Raw genomic sequence first — 24,605 nt, 5'->3', positions numbered from 1 at the left:
CTATAACTCAAAGATACAAATGGCAGCAATAGAATAAACCAGGGAATACTTTGAATAAACCAGGGAACAGCTGATATACCAGTTTCAGAACAAGCCTTTTTTAGTATTTTAGAAACACAGCTACCACAGGGCTCAGTATGCAAAGGCAGGGCAGAGGGAGGGCAAAGGGACAAGTGCACAGGAAGGAATGTGAGCTGTCCCTGAGGGTTTCAGCAGGGTGGGGAAAGGAGCTTGGCACAAACATCCTTGCACTGCACCAGCAAACCTCTCTGCTCTCACACTGGTAAGTGCTGATTTAACTGGAGAGAACATTTACAGCAGTGCAATGATGAGCCAAAAATCAGTGTTTGCCTATTTAGCAGCATTACACACTGACATAAGGGAGGTTTACAACCTTGAGGAGGAGTAGTTTGTTAAAATATATTGATATTTGCAATGTTCACATTAAAGTATCAGATTGAGTGACTTTCCTTCACAAAATGTAGATGTATAAAAGTCTTGAAAGGCAATTTCCATCACCTCTGTGGTTTAGTTACCAAAAATGTATTGGTGACTAATTTCATATAAGGCAGAAGGTAAATAGGAACTCATTGCAAATGTCAACGGTCAAAAAAGTGCTTTAAGATGTGACTATTAACTTGCCAATTTGAATATAAATGCATGACTTAATGATCTGTTTGGTATTTAGGCTTCATCTACCACCATCTGCAATCCCTAATAAAGGCAATAAAAAGAACTGCAAGAACATTGTATCTATTTTTAAATTATTTTGATTACTGAGTAAAATTAATATAGTACTTTCAGAACACAATTATATTACCGTCCTACTAACAGCTAATAATAAATTATGGAAGGTTTTCACTTATGCCATCTCTACTTTTCCACATGTCTGTGTGGAGAGGAGGAAATATGTTTCAGCCTCATTAAATAAGCAACTGAAAATACAGAAACTGGGTTTGTACAGGTTTGCTTGAGAAACTTCTGGGTGCCCAGGAGAAATGGATTTCTGTATATTGCAATAAATATGTATGATCAGAGTACCACTGCCCCATGAAACAGCCTTGCACAGGAAACTATGACAAAGACCAAGATAAATATTTCCTAATATAATGGCTCATACCAGTTTAAATGCAAACCTGAGAAAAGCTCCCACTTACAGACTCTTGAAAATCCTAGTATTTTTCTTTAAATTTTGCTTTAAAGTGTTGACAATCCATAGGCACCAAAGCCCCAAGCACACAGGCTGAGTTTTGTTGCCATCACAAAGATAAAACATCACCTCTGAAATGTAACCTATGCCCATCACATTCTGTCTTCAGTATCTTCTGCACAGAATGCACAAAAATGTATGGTACCTTCTCAATGAACTTGTCTGGAGAGCAGAACTGTGAATATGAATGTCTGTGGGGGAAAAAACCCACCCATGCTTCAAAATGTCCTGCTTAGTCTTTTCAGTTCTTTATTAACACATACTATTAAACCTTATAAGACTGGTAGGCTAATCTGGCAGACCAGTTATATTATAATTACAATATTATTCCCAAGAAATAATGGTTTCATGACTCCTAGTATGAGAAAGTCTTAGCTACAAGCTGAGCAAGTTGTGAGGTTTACTGCATTTCCTTCAGGAAAGGACTCCCCAGATACACAAATCCACACCAAAGTTCTTGGGTTTATTACTGTACTTGAAGTTTCCCTCCTAGTTCATTTCCAAGGAGCCTGTGTAGGTTTCTGAAACAGACAGGCTGTTCACTTTTAAACTGGTACATCAGATCATTGACTAGATTTGCATTTTAATACTAAACTATTCACTCATTCCTACAATCAGTTTCTCTAATTAGTGAATAGGATGTCTAAATCCCAGGAAAATCAGACCCACTGCTCCAATCCACAAAAAAAATTCCCACATAAGCTAGAGCAAGAGATTCAATTTCTTTGCACCTAGAAAAGAACAGATAGTATATTTTCCATCACATCAAAACATGAGAATAGACACATTAAAGATGCAAAAGTGCCTAAATGCAACAGCATCTAGAAACGAACAAATCCTGCCATAAGTGCAAATAACAACAACAAAAAAAAAACTAACAAAACAAAACCAACCAAAACCAACCAACCCAAATAACTAAACACCTGGAAAGCAAATTAATAAAATGAATAAGATTCTACTCAGGTGATTTTTTTTTTGGTAAGCTACATCATTCTGTGCTCTGCAAAAAAGCAATCACCTTTTTCAGGTAACTGACTGAAAAGAAACTATTGACAATACCTGCATCTTCCAAAAAGTACTGCACAGCCATCAGCACCTTCCCCTGAGGCTGAAGGTCAAGCTGTGGAAAGAAAGATAGCAACAGTGAAGTGTGTGGCTGACTGCATCTCTCAGGAATTTAAACAGCTCTTTCTAGGGTATGAAAGTAGACTATGCAATAACTATTTGATTACAATCCTCTTCCATGTCTCTCTATGGCAGCTGAGTCAGGGGCTTTTATTCTCCTGCTTTTCCTCGTGTGCTACATGGCTTTGATGTGTCCCCAGGAGTTCAGCACGGTCAGAGTTCACATTGTTTGTCCACAGCCCTTTCCCGTTCTGCAAAGAAGTTTGCTGGCTTCTGTTTTTACTGTTAGTAAACTCAATCTGCACAGGAACCCAGTTTTAAAAGAGGTCTATACAATCTTTTATATGTTTATTGAGAGTACAAACCATAGTGATATCAAATGCTGTTGCTGGCAATGAAATAAAGTGGTATAATCAAAATTTATTTTCCTTTCCTCCTCAAAACCATTACACATGGTTTCTGTGGCAAATCCTCCAGACCAGCAAAAAAAATAAGTGCCTCTTAAGCCAACATTTGAGGTCAGTTCCTGTGCTCAGAATGCAGCCACTAATTCTTAAACTGCTGCCTTCATAAAAGATAAGAAACCCTTAACCACGTAAGAGTGACTCAATCTTCACTTCAGCACAGAGCAAAGTACCCCTGGGTTACCCTAAATACAACTTGGGATGAAAAATCCAGTCCCCAGACAAAACCAAACCACAGTTACATTAGATACACCCAGGAACATATCCCCAGAAATCCCACCATCCTACTGGGATAATGAGGGAGTTCATCTCTAAGGCAGGGTCTGACACTCACAACATTTGCCCAGCAAAGTTTACAGCAGGCCAAGACCTCAGTTACACCTATTAATGCCAGGCTGTCTCCCCACACACAAAAATAACCTTACAGGCTATGCTAAGCGGTCTCTTTGCTGGCCATGATGCTCTGTCCAAGCCATGGTTGTACAGAGGAAGTTTAACACTGGGGATGTCAATGTGGTACCTGTTCTGAGGTACCACAGAGGATCTGAGACCACTGAACTGGCTAAAACTGATCACTATTAGCTTTTACTCTTCTGAGTAATTGCTCTTGTCTTGGAAATCAAGGTGGGAAAAAAAAACCCCCTAGTGTAACAGGTGAATACAAACTAGAGAGATTCGACTGACCTAGGAAAATCTGTAAGCTTCAAGGGCACAAGGCATTCATTCAGCTTGAAAGAAGCAAAACTAGGTCAGCAATTTGGAGGAATTAATCTTTTTCCTTACCCAGAACTCTGCTTTGCCATTGCCTTTCTTGCACCTTTCTGCCAGCACTGACACACCCACAGTCACCTCAGACAGGGGCTCTTCTGCTGCTTTCATCAGCACGATCTGGATCACCCGGCCCTCGTAAATGTGGGCGTCAAAAGTCGATTTCCATTCGGGATACATGGTGGGTTTCCTCTGAACCAGAGTTTTTCCTCTCTCTGAAAGCCACCAAAAAAAAAAAAAAAAAAAAAAAAAAAAAAGAACAGAAACTGTAAAATGTACATAGATCTAGCATTTAAACTCAACAAAATAAAAGAGGGAATACTTGTACTGAAACTACAAGCAGACTTACTGCTTCTTTTACTGTTGCTGGAACAAGGTTTAAATGTTCAGTTCAAAAGTTCATGACATGGAAGGCAAAGCCCACCCTGATGAACATGCAAAGGCAGTGAAAGGGTTAACATGGAGCTAGGGAACAGGAGAGACAAACCCTGATGTGGAACTCATCCCCTCATCCCAGCTTGCCAGGGAATACTTGTATGACTCCATTCTGGTACACATCTCCATCAGGTGCCATCTGATCATGGTGAATGCCTACTGCTATAAGATAAATTCAGATAAACCTCACACTGACCCACTTTAAATTGAAACCAGTGTCTGAGAGATGAAAGGCTTCACATTCCATTAATCTATGTCCAAGTTATCCCAACATTTCACTTGTATTCATAAGTCACTCTCCTTGGCATTGTACTCTACCATGACTGCCACTTTTTAAAGGATATTTCAGGGTCTTATCTGTCCTCTACAATCCGTGCAGACCTTGTGTCATAAAGGAATAATAAAAAAGCAAAAATTACCTCAAAAAATGTCCTTTTTTCTTCTTTTTTTTGGATTTCCTTTAAGAACATCTCAGCACACTCCTTTGTTAGGAGTTTTACATTGCTCTACTATTCTTATTAGATGGATTTTCTTTTCCTTTTTGCCAAGAAAGGCTGGATGATCCTTGAAGTCCCTTCCAGCCTGGTATTCTATGATTCTAATACACAGCTTCAGTCTCTCCTGCTACCCATTAAACTGATTTCTTCCTGTCCATATCTTGGGCACAGAAAACAGCCAGTGACTGCACAATCTATGATAAGCTTTGGCATATTTCTAGATCTGAGTCTCTAAGTCCCATCAACACATCCAAAATGATGATGCCTCCTAAGAAACCACATCCAGCTCTTCACTGTGACTCTGGCACACAGAGCCACCTCCCAGTTTTCCTCTGATTTGCTGCCAAGTCAATTATTCTCCATTTGTGCCCAGGTAACTGAATACAATTTCCTACATTCTACACAAATTCTGCTATTTATCGAGATTTTTTTTTTGCAATAGAAGTGCTTTCTAAGTGCCTCTCCTGCTCTGAATTATCCATTTGCTGTTATGATATCAAGGCAGTTGTAAAGCAGATTAAATACTTGGACCCTTCCCCAGGAAGCTGCAGTGTGGTCTGTTAGATACTTAATATTTTAAAATCTCCCTGGAATCTCAAGGCATAGTCAGTGTTCACTGATGAAGAGCTTCTGGATGCACTCCACTCATGTGCTGAGCTCTGCAGACAAGCCCAGGGAATGGTGTCCCTGCACTGCTTTACTAGGGAATGCCTGCCAGCAGCAGCACTGGGAGCTACAGCTCAGACACAGCCCTGAGCCACTGGCCAAAGCAGATCCCAAAATGCTCAGAAATGGCCACCTGAGGGCCTTTCCACTGCACAGCAAACTTGAGCATTCCTCCTGTACTCAGTTTAAAGCTTTTCTCTTGAATTTGAGGAACTGTGCAGATGAAGATTCAAGCCCTTCACAGTGCAAACCTACCTCCAGAGCCCTGTTCTATGAGAAATAACTTGAAAATATTGTCACAGAATTACTGAATTGTTTAGGTTGAAAAAGATCTTTAAGATCATCAAGTCCAACCACTAATCCTGCACCACCAAGGCCATCATTAAACCATGTCCCCAAGTGCCACATCTACACATTTATTTAGAGATGATTAGGACAGACAATAAAGGTGAGGAGGGGGATAAAAAGCAGGACGTCAGCATTGCAAAAGGCACAATTCAGGAGGCATCCTTGGCAATAGGAGATTGTATATTTGCAGAACATTTGACAGTAATTCAGGGTTTGCAGAAACAGCAGCAGTTTGTAAAGAGTTGGTAATCTTTTTTGTAAGATTCTTAAAAAGGGAAAGATGATTCCAGTCTGTTCCCAGCCTCTCCCCTCCCTAGTCCCATGTCCCAATCAATATCTGCTCTGATCAGTCAACTCTATACATTTTTACCCTACATAAAACATAAAGAAGGTGTCTCAGTTACTGGAAACAGCTTCCAGCCCAGCCATGCTGCTTTTGTAATTACAATCATGCTAATCAAGGTTTGCCATGGGTCACAATCCCTGTCTGCAAATGAACACTGGAGGGTCAGCAAAGGACAGCCTTCAAGGACGCTGTTCCTGCCTCTGCTGTGCTCAGCTTGGCTTCTCTGCTCACACTCCTGACTTCAGAACACACCTCATGTTTGCAAGCTGGCTCCATGCCTAATCATTAAGCTCTATGAGTTTCTTCTTCCTATACAATAAATTTTCCCTGATTGTGTTTCAGCAAATCCAACAAAAAAGCTGTTCCAGATCTTGTCAAACTGACAACAGGAGCATCAGATTGTTTTCCTGATTACTCCAATCACTCATCTCTCCAAGCAGTTCCCTCTCCTCCCCTTTTTTCTAGTATGTCAAAGACACACAGAAGCAAAGACTGGGAAATATTGGGACAATTCTACTTTTCAAAAGCAAATGGCTGGGAAAAAAACCAGTGGACTTATTTAAATTATTTTCATTTCTCCACATATTCTGGCAGCTGCAACACCTTCAACATCATGTCTATCATGTCTTCAGAGGTTATTCCAGCAGATTAGGAAACTACTTTGGAGCTGAGAACATTTGCTGAATGACAAAACTTTGTGGAAAAGGCACCATGCCTCAAATTTCAAGCTTAAATGCAGCTTTTACCCATAGCAATAAGGGAAAAGACCAATCATGTTGTGAGGAAGAAGAAATTCCACCCTTTTCTGCATTCTTTGATGTTTTGTGAATCTCTAGAGCCACAATGCAGAATTAGAGCTGCAGTCTAGCAATACATCAATTCCCTCTCATCCTGTTTGGCTGCAGTGGTGTATTCTAGCCAAATATCAGAAGATATTATAAACCTTTGGACCAGTTTCTGTAAAGATGAGGTCTCTGAAGGCAGAGGGCCTATTGAATCACTTGGCCTGTTCAGTTGGAGAAGACTGAGGGGAGACCTCAGTGCAATTACAAGCTCCTGCTCTGGGTGACAGTGACAGGACCTGAGGGAAGGGCCTGAAGCTGTGTCAGGGCAGGTTGAGGTTGGCTATTACAAAAAGGTTCCTCCCAGAGGGTGGTGGGGCCCTGAAGAGGCTCCCCAGGGAAGGGGCACAGAGCTCCCCAGGGCTGCCAGAGCTCCAGGAGCCTTTGGACAGCGCTCCAGGCACAGGGTGGGACTGCTGGGGACGGCCATGTAGGGCCAGGAGCTGGACTCAGTGATCACTGAGGGTCCCTTCCAGCACAGCTTGTTCTGTGTGTCTGTGCAAGAGGACCTTCAGTGGGAGTCATTTCAAGCAAAAAACTCAGCCAAAGCACCTCAGTTACTACAACAACAAACTGCACCTCTCATCCTCCAAGCCAATAAAGAGTATTTGCTGCTCTGTATTTCAGTTCCCTCAGACCTGCTCCTGTCCTGAGTACTAATAAAGAAACCTTGCTTTAAGGTGAAGGTAGAGAAAATAGCCATTATTATTTCTCCCATTCCAAAAGAAAAGCTCACATTGAAGTGCTTGGCATGACAGGAAGAGAAGGACTCACTGCCATTCACAGATTAAGGAGGTTTACAGTAGTTCTCAAAAATTCAATGATATTCAGAAAAGCATCTCCATTTATAACCTCACCTGTAGTGAGAGCTTCCTTCATCTTGATAGCACAGAAAGGCTGGAGTTGTTCTCCTTCATTCTGCCCAGGTCCCAACTCAAAGGAGTTGAAAGATATCCGTAGGAAGGGGGCCATTGTTCAGGATGACACACAGCCTACGTGGAAAGAAAGAAAAATCAGAGTAAAACACCTGGTCTGAGACACATAATAAAGTGACACACTTCCCAGCAGATATCAAAGCTTCTATTGAAGCTACAATCACATGGCTTCTATTCCTGTATTGCTTTCAGTGGCCATTCACAAATCCTAGGAGGCATCCAGAGCTACTGATCCAACCTGGGAGACTCCAAACCTGCACATGATGCCAGCAAAGAGAAGAGGGACAGGTAGAAAGAGCTCCAGAGCTACTGTGTCACCAGTTTTAAAGTGTCAGGAATTACCCCACAAGAATTCAAAACATCTGTGATTTCTCAGCCAGCAAACAGGTATTTCATTACAGTCTTCCTCCAATTTAAGAGCTCTTGAATTTAGAGCAGATTTCATTTATAACTCACAGCACCTTTAGCAATGGACTTTGTCCTGTATGTCACATTGTTTTGTGACACAAAAAGGATTGATTCAAAGGCTAAGAGAGAAAAGCAATGCTAGTGCATTTGGAGAAAGAGGGATGCAAGGAAGGAGGGATTAGGAGGAAAGAGATAACAAGGTAACAGGAAGAGATGGTGGAAAAGACATTAAGGCTTGAAACTGGGCTGGGCTGGCCTTTTGACTGAAGATTTTCAACCAGTCCAGTCAAGCAGCACTAGGAAGAACATTTGAAGCAATCTTGCACGTGCTGGCATTTTTCAATGTAAAGAATTGACCTGAGAAACAATTAACATTTCTCTTCTATCTCTAAAAAGGCCCTTACAGTCATTTAGAAAAAGGACTAAAATCAAGTCTCTGCAGCAAGACAGCATATAGCTCCTGACAGCATCATTTGCACATCTCACACTCTCCCCATGTGGGAACCTTTTTTAATAAATGGAAAAATTTTATTACTAACTTTTATTGAGTTAGTTTTTTTAACTGACTGTTTCCCCACTTTCTTTCTATGGAGTAAAACAAGTTAGAAAGCAAGTTTAGGATTACTTGGCAGCATTGCTTATCCCCCTGAAGAACAGAAAGCCACAAGTATAATTCTCATGCACACAGACACACAATAAAGCAATAACCCTCCCACGCTACTCCACTGCTTATTGCAGCTTGGGGCACCGTAGATGGAGTTGACCTCACAAAGAAAGAAAAATAGACAGCTTTTGTAAAAATTAACAAGTACCATCTGACAGCTGACTTTCACAAATGTAGCTTAAGCACAGTGCTTATCAGGAGTTTTAATGAGGAACATATTTTAGCTGCTCAGGAGACCCTGTGCTATGTTCAGAACTACACCCCAGTGATCAGCTACAGGACTTGCCAGCAGATCACATATCATTCCTACTCAATATGGATGTCAAAGAAACCAGATTTCAGCCTTGTTCCCCTCTGGGAAACAGCTCTAAGGCTCCATGAGGCCGTAGGCAGAAACAAACTGGGTAGGTTAACATGGAGCTCCCACTGGAAGGTTTCTTTAACAGAATCACAGGAGAATTCTGCTGCAAGGGACAGGCCAGCAAGAAGTCACAATTTCCAGTAAGCCTTTGACTGTATGAACGAAAAATTGGAAAGCACTGACAAAGCTAAACTAACAATTGCACTGATTTCACTCAGCCCACGTGACTCAAGCCAGTGTTAGTCCTGAGACAGAATACAGGGATTTACAATTTTGTTTTTTATCTCCAAGTTATCAGATACAATAAATCATGTACAATGCATACACATTTTGAGTAATCCCACAGCCTTTCTCATTTCCAGAGACCAAATACATTTGGATGCCATATTTTCACCTCTGTTTCATAGTTTTGGATATTTGTTGCAGTTTCATTGTACTCAGCTTCAGTGCATGTCCAATTCTCACTTCTCACTCAGAAATGCTGCACACAAGCAATTCAGCAGTTAGAAGAAAACACCAATATCCCAGAGTTTTTGATGGTGCTCAAAGTCCAAGGTCACAGTGGAAACTAGAAGATAACTTTGCTTTAAAAAGAGCTTAAAAAGAGCCCAAACAAACTCAGCAGCTGCCTGCTCTTGCTAAGTTTCTCCACTCCTACACATTATATGCTTTTTTCACAGATGTAGAGATCTTGAATGCCTGCATGCAAACTCTTCACTATGTGTGGTAGACTATATTGTGACAGAGAGAGGTTAAGTGAGAAAGGAGGGTTTGGATTTGCTCCTCAAATACATCTTCTGATCCTTTCCTATGCTAAGATGTACTGTGAGATAGTTGACAAGGATCAGCTGCACTGCTGTAAACAAAACCATACCCCACTAAAACTGCTTTTGGCAGTGAAACTCAGTGAAAGAGATTAATTTTAAATCAACAAAGTTTCTCAAAATCCTGCTGAGTACACTCATGTGAGAACACATTTGAGAAGGAAAGACACTGAAAGCAGCACAGAGGCTTTGCTTGTTGCAGTTTAGACAAGAGTCCACCTCCAGTCTCTGTGACTGCTACAGAAGTGACAGCACAAGTGCTGAATCTTGTTTTAAAGGCGGTATCTGTCAAGAACTGAAACTGCTGAAAAACACTAGCTTTGAATCGAGGGAGACTGTAAAATCTACTCATATTATCTACACTGCAGCTATGAAGTGTTAAAGCCAAACTGTTTTCCCTAAAGGGCAAAATTTTATCCAAACCAAATGGTGGAAAAACTGAGATGTGAGCTCCAACAATACTCCCAAGTCTAAATGACAGGTTCAATATCTCAAACAGTTTCAAAGTCAAAGTACAATCTGAAAAAAAAAACCTACCCAAAAAACAAAGGGAAAAACATTCCAGTAACATTACTGGAGATGAAGTACCTGGTGGTGGCCACACCTGGGGGCTCAGAGCACACCATCAGATGCTGTCCTGCACAACATTCACTTTGCCAAGGATTCCTGACCTTCTCTAATGCAAACTAAACCCATGTTCTATGCTATCAGGGACAGATTCTGCAAAATCCACTGTACTTTCCACTGAGCTTTAAAATTGAGAGTTTTTGATGATTTAATATGGAAAGAAAATCAACAGTGTTATTATCAACTACGGAGAGAGAGGGGGAAACTGGAAACATCTTCACAACATCAATGTCAAAACCTGCCAGATGAACAAATGCTCAATTTTCCCACTGATGTGTTTGTAACGCGCAGTTTTAAAGAAACCTTCAAAGCAAATTAAAATATTAAATATTCCAAGTAGAATTTTATCAAGATTTGCTGGCACAAAATTCACATTAGATTAAAAACCTTGTTCACAGAGACCAAAGGGACAAAGGGTAAATTCTGCAGTGTTTCTCCTTCCAGCAGTGCCCAGCTCTCAGGGGCTGGGGGAAGGTGGTGCTTGCCAGGGTTCCTTTGTTGCTGTAATTCTGCCTTGTTATAAACAGTGAGGACAAGCCAGCCCTAACACAGCCCAGAGACAAAGACATGGTTGTAACTTTTACACAAAGCAGGAAGGCACATCAAAGCAGTGGATGATCTGGAGGAAAAGCAGTGGATGATCTGGAGGAAACGCTGACACTGGCTGACAACAGAGCACTGAAGAGACTGAAAACCAATGGGCCCAAACAGAGCCAGGCTGTTCCATCACTGATAAGGACCATGGATCCAAGAGAAATACAACTGAGAAAACTCCCGTGCAGGTTTGTGCCTCTGATTTCCTTGTATTAGACTGTGAAATGTTTTGCAGATGGATGTAAAGCTGCAAGGCATCCCAGCTGTTCCATGCTGTCCCACAGAACTGCTCTGGGTGCCATGAAATGCCCGATTCCTGCTCAGACCCTTGCTGAGGCTGCTTCCAGGGCCACACAGCTGCTCTGGGAATCACCAACAGCACCACACCCCATAAACCATGCATTCTTCCCTGGAAAGATGAAGCAGTAACTTATTCTTCTTTAAGATGCAAAAGTATAGATTATATCCAACCTTTTTTTTACACAAGGGTTTCCTGTCCTCTATTCTGGCAACAGACAAGAAAGACAACACCAAATTACTGTCCAGCTTATGGTCCCCACAGCACTTCTAAACACAGGAACAAGGGTCTCTGTGGTCTTTGTGTACAGCCTGCAAAGCTGATTGTGCTGCTTGCATGGCAATCATACAGGATTGTGTAAATAAAGATGCTGGAAGAGGGATTAGCATCCTCCACCTGTGCAGACTGGGTGTTTTTATTGTTCCTATGTGTGACAACCCACACTCCCTGCACTTAGATCCTTTCAGCGGATGGTCCAAGAGAGAAAACCAGTATCTGTGCTGTAGGACAATTCACTGAACCAAAGGAATATGGAGCTAATCACTGTCTACACTGCACACCTAGGATTAATCTACAGAGGCTTTTTGCAGGTTCTGTTTCAAGCTCTGGCCTTTATTTGATGCTCTGTAGGTAAAAGTCAATCTAAAAATGAAGTCAGTTTACAAGAGGCTTATTATATTTGCTGTTATGAACCTTGTCAAAAAGATACATAGCAGCAGCCTTAATCAGCTGGACTTCCCTAGGCACTACTGCTACCCAAATAAACCCCAAAAAATATACTTATATCCAACCTGAAATCACTTTACATCATGATGCTTAACACTCAAAACCACCAGGGATAGCAAAAAACCCCATTATCCTCAGGTGCTGCTCTGAAAAATCCACAGAGGCCTTAAGAAGTGCTCTCCACAAAACAGAGCTAAACTGACATGTTGCATGTAGGTCCCTGTATAAAAAAGAATTCTCCAAAAATACTGTCCCTGCAGTAGCATCACTTGTGCTTTTATTTAGGTTTATCCATTTGTCATTTAGGCTTAGCCATTAAGGTACAGCTATCTCCTATGAATGGCTTAATTTAGAAATCAGAATTGTGGGACTATACTCATGAAAGCAAAACAGATGCATATGGTGATATTTAATAAGTGCACAAATCTTCAAAAAGACAAGGATAAAAAGAGCAATTTTAAAACAGCCCAACCAAGTAGAATTTCTGCAATAATAGTTCTAAAACAGTGTATCTTCATAAAATGTTTTAAAATTATTACACAACTCTATGAAAAGTAAAAAAAGACAACAAAAAAAATTAACTCACAATTCAATTTACTTCCTGTTAAACTTACTGCAAATGATTTTTTTTTTTCTGGCTCATAATTTCAAAATGACAGTTCATACATTGAATTCCAGTGCAAATGATGCAAGTTTTGGGGGTTTATATTGTCCTTTTTTATTTTACTTTTTTTTTTTTTAACGTACAAGTAGAGTGGCTCAGGTTCCTAAGCTTAGCTTGGAAAAAGTGTAGTTACCATTTCCTTCCCTTCCTCCCCCCAAGTATATTCTCTTTTAGATACTTCTGCTTCTGCTGGGTTAGGCCAAGTCCAGAAACAGAAACAATTACATAACAAAATCTGTCCCTGTGTTGCAACAGTTTGGAGAAGAATCCATCCAGATAAGCCATGTAGCAAGAGATGTTTCTTGGTTTCATCCCCCTTGGCCAGAAGCACAGATATTTCCAAGTTTCCACGCTTCTTTGCTCAGCAGTCCCCAAACTGCCCAAATTTGTGGCTCCTCTCTAAATTGCTGGTATTTCCCCAACAGCCTTCAAGGCAAAAATAATTACTGGTATTTTCCCTTATCATTACAATGAGAAGCTTTTCAAAATACGAGCACCAGAAATATTTTTCTAAACAGAGAAACTCTTTCAATCCTGGCAGCACAAACTCCTGGAAGCTCAAGAGGATGCAGGTTGAGGGGGGATGCAGATGGGAGGCAAGCAGGAGGTAAAGCAGACCTGATTTAGGGAGCTCTTAGGAAGACACTGAGCCCAATTTATTTGAGAGTAGGATAACATGAGTAGCTCAGTAACAAGAGTTGACTGCTCTTAAAGTGGTTTCAAGTGCATTGAAGATGAAAAATCTGGATTTTACACCCAAAGATCAGAAAGTGAAGGAAATTGTGGACTCTGAAATAGGCAGCAGGCCAGGCTGTCACAGAGCATATGCTGCAAGATAAAACCAGCATTTTACACCAAACATCCTTTTTCTTTGGAAACAGAGAGCACATGGAGCAACAATTGGCTTTTCCAATATTCCACAACCACTACTTGGTGGGGAGAAGGAGGAAGTACTGTCAGCTGTTTTTTCTTTAGAAGTGCATAAGAATTAGCCATTTAAATATTTCTTTTCAGAGCCCTGAGTTCTCCTTCCTCTGTGAACACACAGGACTAACCATGGAACACTACAGGCCACTGTTTGTCACCACTGCCAAAACCAAGCTTGAAACAAAAGTGCAAATGAATCCCCTTCCTCAATTTCAAACCCAAACATCACACATTGGAAACACACAGGGGAAGAAAGGCTGCCTGAAGCCCAAAGACTTTGTTAATTATTTCTGATAGCACAAACTGGTATCATTTGCTGAGCACAGCTGAAACAACATTTTGGAAGGATTAATACATCGAGGCTGGCTGGACAGACCCTTAGGAGGCTCCAGGTGAAGGAACTATTCATTAATACCAAGTCACACTATGAAATGGGAGCATGTCCAAAAGGTTTTGCTAGGAGGCAAACCATGGCTCTCCTCTATGCAATGCATAATTTAAGTCTAATTAGGAAGCTTTTTTTTTTGTCTTTGACATGGGGAATAAGTAGAGGCTGAGGTTTTTTCCCTTCAATTAAGTAACACAATCCCTTCCACATGAGAGAAAAAACCTATTCTGTGAAAGGGATGAAGTTACACTTCTCTATAATAATGGCCTGTAGCCAAGCTCTGCACCAGCTCTGGCTCTGTATCATTAGGGAGGGCACTGAAGGAGCTGGGCTGAATCTGAGCCCCTGATCAGCTCCTACTTCCTCAATAATGGTCAAGAAATTGGGCAGCTTTTAGTCAGCATGACTGAATTGCAAAACTGCACATCAAGTTTATCATGTGGATAGGAGCTCTCCAAAGGAAGCAAGGCATTCTGCAAAAGGCTTCATGGACCTTTTTGTAACAGCCAGTACATGAGGAGAGCTGAGCTACTTACAGCTTTCAGAAGGACCGAGCCAAAGGAAAACAGCCAAAGAAAATCCAGTGTACAGTAACTGTTTAGGTACCATGATCAAGTGGACAGGGATCCACATTCAGGCACACTCCAGTAACACATTTCTCCTCTAACAGAGGAGATAAATGCCAAGCCCATCCTCCAGTTCATTCTTGATGAATACTTTTATCTAGGATCCATTATAACATCCAAGATTTTCTGGCCTTCCAGTGCCTAAGGGGGCTCTAAGAGAGTTGGAGAGGGACTTTGGACAAGGGCCTGGAAGGACAGGACAGGAGGAAAGGCTGCCCACTGCCAGAGGGCAGGGCTAGATGGGATGTTAGGGAGGAATTCTTGGCTCTGAGGGTGCTGAGGCCCTGGCACAGGTGCCCAGAGAAGCTGTGGCTGCCCCTGGATCCCTGGAAGTGTCCAGGGCCAGGTTGGACAAGGCTTGGAGCCACCTGGGACAGTGGAAGGTGTCCCTGCCCACGGCAGGGGATGGAACTGGATGAGCTTTGAGGTCCCTTCCAATCCAAACCATTCCAGAATTTTGTGATTTTCTGCTCAGTTATAAGCTTCCTGGAAATTGAGATGTATTTCCCAGAAAGACCAACAGATAATGCCAGCAACATCTTTTCAAACCAAACAGAGAACACTGCCTTTCTCTTCAAAACACTGGAGGAGTTTTATGCTTGTGTAGTTTCTTTGTATTTTCCACTGAATTCCCTTGACACTGAAAAAGCCAAATACCATAAAGATAGTAAGTCAACTACAGTTTAAGATAAAAAGGAATTTTTATTTTCTCTTATTTCAAATGTACTGGGTTAATGAGTCTACATGAACCATGAAGAGGGAAAAATGGAAATAAAGAAACTGGACATTCAACAGAATTATAACGAATGCCTTCTAATACGTTGTAGTAAGAAAACAATTTTAGTTTGCTTTTTTGAAAACATCAGCAGATCATGCAGTCTAAGTGCCTCTCCAAGTGCACAAGCCTCCAAGTCAAAAATTGATCCTACTGCCAGCACTTATGACCTAATCCTCTAAGTATCTGGAAAACCAGAATATTCATTAGCTGAGAGAACTGTATCATCATTCACACAGGCTGGAAAGCTGCTGCTCAGATAACCTCATCAGAGGGAACACAATTCAGCCCATGGATATGACCAAGGCTCTTAAACTAAAAGGGTGCAAGTGTTATGAACCAAAAATTTTGCTCATTAACTGTGTAAGGAGTTGTAGGAATAGATCCAGTCCCTCCTCCTGACTGCATCTGGCATTGTTTGGGTTTTTGAGATGACCTTGAGGGTCCCTTCCCACCCAAACCATTCTCTGTTTCTAAGATGGGCTGGATCTGCTTTTTGGAGCTTGATATTCCTCTTGATCTTTCCAGCACTCAGAGGCTGCTCAGGGCAGGTAGAAATCATCCTTTTGTTCTTTTGTTTTGGTTGTTTCATTACTGGGAATGTGAAAGTCAAAAAACCAAACAAGAAATGTAAATAACCAATCTTGGCCAACTTAATCAAGACCTTTTTCTATGGTTTATAAACTGAAAATAAACAGTGAAGTTGTACCTGTGATTCTGTGATCTCCTGCAATGAGGAGAGAAAAGAAGCACAGCTCTGTTCCACTGAGGATGTACAGGGAGATGTTAAATACTGAATGGCCACAGGGGTTGATCAGGAGAAATTGGAAAGAAGCAAACATAACCAAAACTTATTTTTAATTAATACAGCTTTGCTCCTGCTGTAATTTCAAGGTTCAGCCCTCAGCTTGCAAAAAGAGATAAGAAGATGGAGCCACAAGTGATTTTTAACTGTCCCCTCCCCTCTGAATCCCCTTCTGGAAGAAATGAGCATATAAAGCTCTCCAGCAGACCTGGCATTCCCAAAAATACAGAGAACAGGCACAGCTCATTAACAGCAAGTTGAATTTAAGCATAAATAGATCTCAAGAGAAATTTGGGTTACTCAAAGGTAACACAGAGTTTGCATAACAAGCTGTAAACTCAGGGTGAGATGTACAATTTAACATCACTTTAAATTTCCTCTTCTTTTTAATCCTCCTGATAAGAAGTTAACAGTGAGCATTTTTTTTGCCTTTTCCTGAATTTTGTGGTTTAAACATATAGACTTCACACTCTGATGGATCTAAACACTTAGGATTTGTGTCTATTAATAGCCATATTGAATGATTTTCCAGTAAATTAATAAATACACATAATTTTTGTACCCTTATGGGGCAAGAAAACCTTTAAGCATTGAAACATCTGGAACACAAGCCAGTAAATGAGAATGAAAAAGCTAAACAAAAATCCCTGGAGCTTCTGATAAGCCAGAACCTTGTTTGTAAAGACAACCATGTCAGGACACGCTCAACTAAAAACTGGAGAATCACTTGAAAATGAACGTTTTGCTTTTCATATGCAAGCCCTACACACACAGAGAAACACAAACCAAAGAACCAAAGAACTTCACTTCGCAACACTGCAAGTCAGCACCTGCTTTGTTCCTTTATTGGGTCACTGCACTGATGAACATGTTGGTAAACGAGACACAGACTTCATTACTTGTCTAAAAAAATACTTTCAGGAAGATTTATGCAACTGACTTGCCAAGGGTATCTACAGATTACCCAAAAAGTAACTGCAGACAAAGTCTTTGATTACAGTTGTACTCTCGTATCCAAGTTAATCCCCAGAAGCAACAAAGTGTTCAATGATTTTCCTACAGACAAGATTTCCTGGCTCATTATGGCCTCTCACTTTCTCCATCACTAAATGGATAAATGAGTTAAAGTCTTGGTCACTTTCCCTGCGCCTTCCAATTATTTCTGAGGGGTTTTTTGCTGCACATGTTTCTTCTGCCATAGAAGTGCTTCTTTCCAATAACTTTTATACCAACTTTTTTTGACAGAAATGACACATCCTAATGGTCTGCTTTGCAACCACGCTGGGATACTGGGGGTGACAGCATGCTGGGGGGTTTTTGGGTTTTTCTGTGAGATCATTCAGTTAAAAGGGATGGGGCATGGCTGCTACTGGCACAGAAAAACTCAGAGGAAAACCAAAGGGCTGTAAACCCCACAGCTCCTGAGGGAGTAGCACACACCATGGCACAATGCTCTTCCCAACCTTTCCAGGGCTTGAATGGGGACAGGCAGGTCACAAAGTGAAGCGCACAGGAACCAGAACGCTCCCAGCACTTCCAAATGCAAAAGTTCCTGCATGGAAAGATGGTCCCCAAGCAGCTGAGTGGGAAATTCTCTTTCCACATGGTGTCATTTGTTTGAGTAGATCGAGCCTTAATGGTCTGCCCAGTCCTGCCTCCAAATCTTTCCTCTGTGAATTTGAGCAATCCACACTGCCTTGATTCTTTCCCTTCTCCAATGCCAAGAGGCTCTTTCACACTGTTTACTATGCAGCTTGCTTAATCACAGCTTGCTTAATTATAATTACTTTGGCATGTTGTCTATCTGAAATACCTTTCACTTCCACGAAGCAGCAAATGAGTGAGTAGTTAGGGCTGGCCAGGAGCTCTCCTGATGTTTGCAGCAAACCCAGCACAAATCAGCCCAAAAAGATTCCTTTCTGCCTGGTGGTTTGCAGCACTAAGCACTCCCCAGGCCACAGGATGCTGGCATTTCCCCACAGGTCTGGGTATTTGCTTCTACTACACCACTAAATACATAAATCCTGGGGTAAATTATTAGCAATTACTGCTGAACCCACAGACATGCTTTGTGACCAGGACTGAGAAGCAATACACACAATTAAGAAGAGGTAAATAGATGCCCATAACCCACTTCTTACGAAAAATTAGTCCACATCTTGAGTAATTTGAGAGTTCCCAGTACTGAGTAAACAGAAGTTAAATCAACTTCAGCCCAATGAATTACAGTTTTGTGGGAAAGAGCTGCAGACAGCTACATTGCCAGTCTTTAATAGACAACCCCACTCTGCTCCTGTGGGACTATTAAAAACTTAAAATATTTACTGAGACCTGAAAAACAGCTATATTGAAGAATTTATTTGAAAATGATTAATTAAAAAGTGGTCTGGTAAACACAATTTTTATGCTCTTATGATGTATCTCCTTGTCCCCGATGCAGTTTTCTAAGCAGAGCATAAACGGTTTCCTAACTGCTCTAAAACAAAATCCACCTCAGAAAATGAAGTTATGAAACCTATTTCTGACAGAAAATCACTTAAAATTCATCTGAGGAGATGTCAAAGGAGAAAAGAACCTCATGATTCTCTCACAGCTGTCAGCACCCCACCTTCATCTCTGACATGCTCTGAGGACCTGCAGCAGGTGAGATGTGCAAATATGGATCACACGCACAAAGATCGGATATCCTGAGGAAGGAGAGTAATTTTCATAATTACCTCCTCTCATTAACATTATGTTCCACCAAAGCAGCAGGGCTTTTTTTAGTTTTAAAATGTTATGAGGAAAATATTGCATAAAGCCATCTTGATTTCCAACATGTGTCAATTGAATATTGTAAAGTTTGATACAATCTTGACTACCAAACATATAAAACTACTAACAGCAGCTCCCTTGCCAAAAGGCAAAATTTAACTTCTATAGCTTGTGTAAGTGAAACTGAGGGAAGTTTCCAGTATTACTGGAAATACTGGAAATAGTGTATGTCATGCAGTATTTGCTCAGTGGTAGAACTATTTCCCTTATTTTGTTAGGATCACAGATTATAGTTGAGTATTTTAAGTAACAACTTACACATCTCAACTAAATAATACAAAACTATTCAGGCTGCTGTCATTTTCTTTTTCAGAGGAAGAGCTGAATAGAAAAATGGAGAATAAACTCTGCCTGGCTGACTTCAGACATTACCCTCAAAAACTACACAGAAACCTCCAGAGCAAGGCCTGCATCGGTCCTACCATTACTTACAGGGTAAAAGGGTACCTAGAAATAAAACAAGAACTTCTCAAAGAAGAATTAAAGAAAAAAAAATGGTGAAGATAGATTCTTTCTTGTTATTGCAAGTAATATTTTTCTAGCAATAGCAGTCATTTACAGTGGATGATGGACAGGCAGAAAACACCCATATGGCATTAGAGAATTAAGACATGAAAATAGTTCCCTTTAAAAAAATGGAATCATATTGCTAATTAATTTAAAATGGAATAATTTGCTAACCATATTCTTATCAATCCACCTTAATGCCTAGAATTGATATCACAAACTGGATTTGTACACTGACCTCTTTCAAAATGCTTAATGTTAGCTATAAGGCGCAGTGCTGTGTAGCTAAACATCAGAATACTTTTAAATTGGGGCATTAGGAGTTACAAGGTTTTAAATCTCTAGTTATTCTTATAAAATCTCCTCATGTTGCTACCACCTCTGAAAGACTCAGATATAACAAGTAACAAATACTACATGTATTTAGTACAGTTCTGGAGCAGTGATACATAGTGTAGGCACTGCCCAAGAAAGATTCTTCACCCTCCCCAAAAGCAGATCTCGGCAATTATCTAGTTTTACTTTCAATCTTTGAACACAAAATTAAAATAGAAGCACTTTAAGCATCAATCTGTACTATTGCATAATCCAAAAGCAGTTTAGGAGACTTAGACAGTAGTGGGGTAAATCTGTTTCCATTGTTTGTAACTAACTTCCAACACCGTGTTAAATCTCAGGACAAGCAAGTACAATAAACTCTGCCTACAGAAGAGAAAACACTGTTCAGTTTGGTTTTTCTTGTCAGTAAATATTTTGTGGCTCTTGCTTAATTCAGAACAGACTTTCAGAATGCTCTACAATAAAAACATTAATTTCTGTTCTCCAAACAGAGGATGGTTAGAATCTCTAAACAACTTTCAGTAACAAATTTTAAAGGCACAGTTTGAACTCTTCCAGCATCTCCTAGTGAAGTTACATGAGCTACACAGAGGAAAAGCCACTCCAGGAAGTTGTATGGAGTTCAGTGGAACAAAGCATTACATTTAAGATCTTGGCATGAGAGAGTCACAAGGTCAAGGTTTGGTTTGTGACCCATTTACTGCTGACCTCCCTTCCTCTGTTCCCTTTTCCTATCATCACCTGCCTACCAGAAAGTGGAGCTGCACAAATGGTTACTGACAGGCTTGGCTGCTTAGCAGCAATACCTCATCATAGCTAAGGATCAGCATCTAAAGTCTCAAAAGTCTTTTACCATTTCTTTCAAAAACACTCAACAGAAAGAGTGAATATTATATTTTCAGCAAGGTGTCAGGATGGCAGGTTACAGGCTCCTAACACCAATTCAATATATTTCTGAGGCAACCAGTGACTGAATTTATATTCAGAACTTTTCCTCCTGTCCCCCACAGCAAAGAGACTCAAGAGTCTGTCTGCAATTTTGGAAAGATGCATTATGCATGCAGGTTAATTCATTTGCTTCCATGACCAGACAGGGACAAGCCTCTCAGGATTCCTCCTTGATGTGAGTAATTCTTGTGGAAACTCCCAACTTCCGTGCTTACTCATAAACCAAGGAGCCAGAGTGCTGAGTAAGGACACAGCTCAGAACTGCACAGACAGGTAATCTGCCATTACAAATACTCATTAAAGCACTGCACTTCCTAAAGCTCCCTTCCAACATCCTTTTTTCAGTCTGAAACAAATTTACCAAACTTAATATCCAAGGGGAATCTCAGGAAGTGTAGAATATCTACCCATCTCCGAGATATATCTTTATAAAATTATAATAATTTTTTAAAAATTTTTTTGCTTTTAAGGGCCTTTGAAAAAGTGGGATGTTTGAATCAACCTCAAGGACAATCCACTGAAGAGCAGAAGAATAGAACATTTGCATTTTAGTATGGGATGAGAAGACTACAGGCCAGGCTTGATGTAGATGTCAGTAGCATCTTAAGTGACAAGTTCTCAGTTGATATCCTACACAGTGTTAAGTGAAACCTATTTTTCCTACAAAACTGTTACCCTGAAAACCCCTGGGCTTCCCCTACAATAAATAATGACAAGTAAACCAAGCTGAATACAAGGAATGATGGAGAATGGAAATGCCCAGGGAAGTGAAAAAAGAGAACATAAAATAGAAAGACTAAATTTACTCTACTTGTTTCTCTTTCTGGTTTTTTACCCATCATTAGCAAGAGTTTCATGTTATCTACTCACCCACCAGACTAGAGGGTACCCAAAGTGCCAGTGACAAGACCAGCCTTACAACATATTCCTGCTTTTATTCATTCCCTTACACACAAGTCAGGAATCATTTCGACAAAAGTTTCACAACACCTCAAAACCAAAAAATCCTTTACCTGGAGGATCCCTACAGCCCAGGTTCTCTGCTTTTCCTCCTGGGGCCAAGGCCCAGCTGGCCTCAGTTTCAGGAGGCACCTCTCAGGTAGGAAACAGCAGCATTCCTTCAGGTTTCAACATTCATTGGAGTCACTATCAACCATGACTGAAACCTCATTTTCACATCCAAACATAAACAATGGGGAGAGATTAGACTGCAGAGAAGCCATTGGTGATCTCTGCTACTACAGGGAGGGGTGTTAGTAACCATAAAAGTACACAAGGTCCCAAGTTGAACTGTACTGTTTTCCTTTGAATCTGATCCTGAATGCCCTATGACACTGAGAAACCTTTTAACTTCTCTGTTCTTTAGTTTGCTCTAATAAAACAATATATAGACACTTGGCAAAGTGCTTTGTGAAGACTCACAACAGAAACTTTAGTATTAAAAATAGGATTTGTCAACACCAGCTCTCAACTCAATTTCAAACATATGTATCCACAGAGGAAAGAAAACTACTTGGTCTGAACAAATCCTACAAATAACAGATACATGGAAGAGCCTACATTTTGAAATTGAGATTGTCAATCACAGCCCTGTCTGCAGAACAGCTATCAAAAGTCAGCTAAATGGTGGAGGAATGGCAGATAGGGAGCAGTGGTCTCTGGAGGCTTTGTGGCATTTACCAGCTGTCAAAATACAGCTCAGCTCCATGGGAACACACCAAACATTCCCAGACACTCTGCCTGTAAGTTTACAAACACTCCATAAATAATGCTTAAGCATCTAACAGGAGAGAGACTCACACATGACACTGAGAGCCAACAGCACAAGCAATGCAAACTACAACTTGAGATGAACAGATAGAGATAACCAGAGCTCCTGAAGAACTCAAGATTGTTTCCCCATAGGTTTTTAGCAGGTGAAATAAATGTTGTGGACCACACAGTGTGCAGAGAGAAGTCAGTAAGAGCCAAACCACAGAACAAGAAGGAGAGATCTAGATCTGGAAGAAACATACGTTTGAAAGCCAAATTGTTAAGAGAGTTCAGATCAGTGCCTGTCAACTGTATCTAGCATGGGATTAAAAACAGGCAACAGGCAGGAGGGAAAGATGGAGAGAAACTTAAATTTTTTTACTTTTTGTTGCTAGCTTTCACCTGTGTCTTAGTCATCCAGGGGACAGACCTTGATGGCCTGGATTTTGGGATACACGCCGCATGAATGATTCTTCCTTCTCAAGCAAACTAACAGATTGTATATACAGAGTTTTGGATCATCAGAGATTTGAGTCTTCTTATGATTTTCTCAAGTGATAAACCCTAAGTACGTGTATGTAGAAGAATTCTTTTCCTTTCATAATTCCTCAATTAGCTCCTGTAACTTCTGGAGAATTTTAACCTGTCTTTTTGGCATAGCTTACAGACAAATGTCCTGCTCAAACAAACTATGGGAGAGTACATGGGAACACAGAATTTACCAAAAAACACAATAAAAACCAAAAAGCATTAACACCATGAGTACACTAATATGATACTGGAAATTCCTAGGTCTTGAAAATAGGAATTAAGTGCTTTGGGGAAAAAAACAGTTGTGCTGCAACTTGGGAACAAGCACTCCACATTTTGAGGGAATAAATAGCTCATGTATGAGTGCCACTCCTTTGAGTGGCAGTGTCCTTGCTGGGATGCAGTCCAGGGACCACAAGTTCAGCTGAGCTCCTAAATCAATACATGTCTTCTTAGGAGGCATCTGCCAGGAACAGAAATGATGGATAAACCAGCCTTGATGGACTCCAGCTCCTCAGCAGGCTCAGCAAAACCAGTCAGTATCACCCCATAGCTTGGGGACTGGAGAGATGGGCCATCCCTGCTGCATGGGGGGACATGAAGGAGAGGGCTGGTCCTGGGCTGCAGAGGCAGGGAGAGTCCCCAAAACATTTTAAGACTTTGGTCAAGGCCTTTTTAGTTTTTGTTTTTCTCTTCATCTTATTGTGAGGGCAGCTGGGCACTTTCTGTTTCAGGAACAATGCACCAACAGCAGAAAAGCAGCTATTTATACATTTATTTTTTTAATCTTCCACCTGGTGCTGAGCTATGTAAAATCATTAGATGGATCACTGGATTATTTCCAAACAATGGTTCCTCTTTTACCAGGAAGCTGAAGGATGGTGCCTTCTGAGAAAACACTGAACAACTTCTCTGGAAGTTGACCGACAGTTCATTGTGTCTATTCCACGTGCACTATCTGAGGATCATATAAATATTTCAAAGTGGCATCAGAAAGATAAAGCTCTCTCTGAATACATGCAGTTTAACCTGTATAAGCACATACCTCTTTCAGATTGCTTCTCTCTCTTTGGAAATACATTTTTTAACGATAGACAGTAAAAATATATTAAAATGCAGAAGTAGTTACAGGTGGTTCCCGTGCTCTGTGTACTTATGTACACAACTTCAAATTGAATTATGACCTCTGTTACCCAAATGACTCACTGAGAACAGCAATAACAGCCTCTGACATGCACTGCAGTCATGGTGCCAGCAAACTCCACTGAAGCTGCTTTACCTCTCTGATTAGTAGATGTGGTTTTGGTTACTTAGAAGTATGTCTAATTTTAATCATGACACTGAAGTTCCACAGACATTGCAGGTTTTCTGCCTCAAAGGCACAGAGGAGT

The 24,605-nt window shown here is 40.7% G+C and overlaps 1 protein-coding gene across 2 annotated transcripts in view; it reads right to left on the bottom strand.

Moving 5' to 3' along the window:
• Nucleotides 1–24,605, bottom strand: part of PRKCD (protein kinase C delta) — a 59,871-nt gene that overhangs the window by 17,877 nt on the left and 17,389 nt on the right. For both annotated transcript variants that reach the window (XM_054280927.1, XM_054280928.1), the window contains exons 2-4: nucleotides 7,559–7,693; nucleotides 3,583–3,782; nucleotides 2,270–2,330 (exon numbers count right to left, since the gene is read on the bottom strand). In XM_054280927.1, the coding sequence (XP_054136902.1) occupies nucleotides 2,270–2,330; nucleotides 3,583–3,782; nucleotides 7,559–7,673 (376 nt within the window). In that variant the 5' untranslated portion in view covers nucleotides 7,674–7,693. The remainder of the gene's footprint in view (nucleotides 1–2,269; nucleotides 2,331–3,582; nucleotides 3,783–7,558; nucleotides 7,694–24,605) is intronic.

The sequence above is a fragment of the Melozone crissalis genome, unplaced genomic scaffold (genome assembly GCF_028551555.1).
Source record: "Melozone crissalis strain CALT ecotype California unplaced genomic scaffold, PUWL_Pcris_2 ptg000029l_1, whole genome shotgun sequence".
NCBI classification, from domain to species: Eukaryota; Metazoa; Chordata; class Aves; order Passeriformes; family Passerellidae; genus Melozone; species Melozone crissalis.
This window is presented reverse-complemented; position numbering and strand designations above follow the sequence as displayed.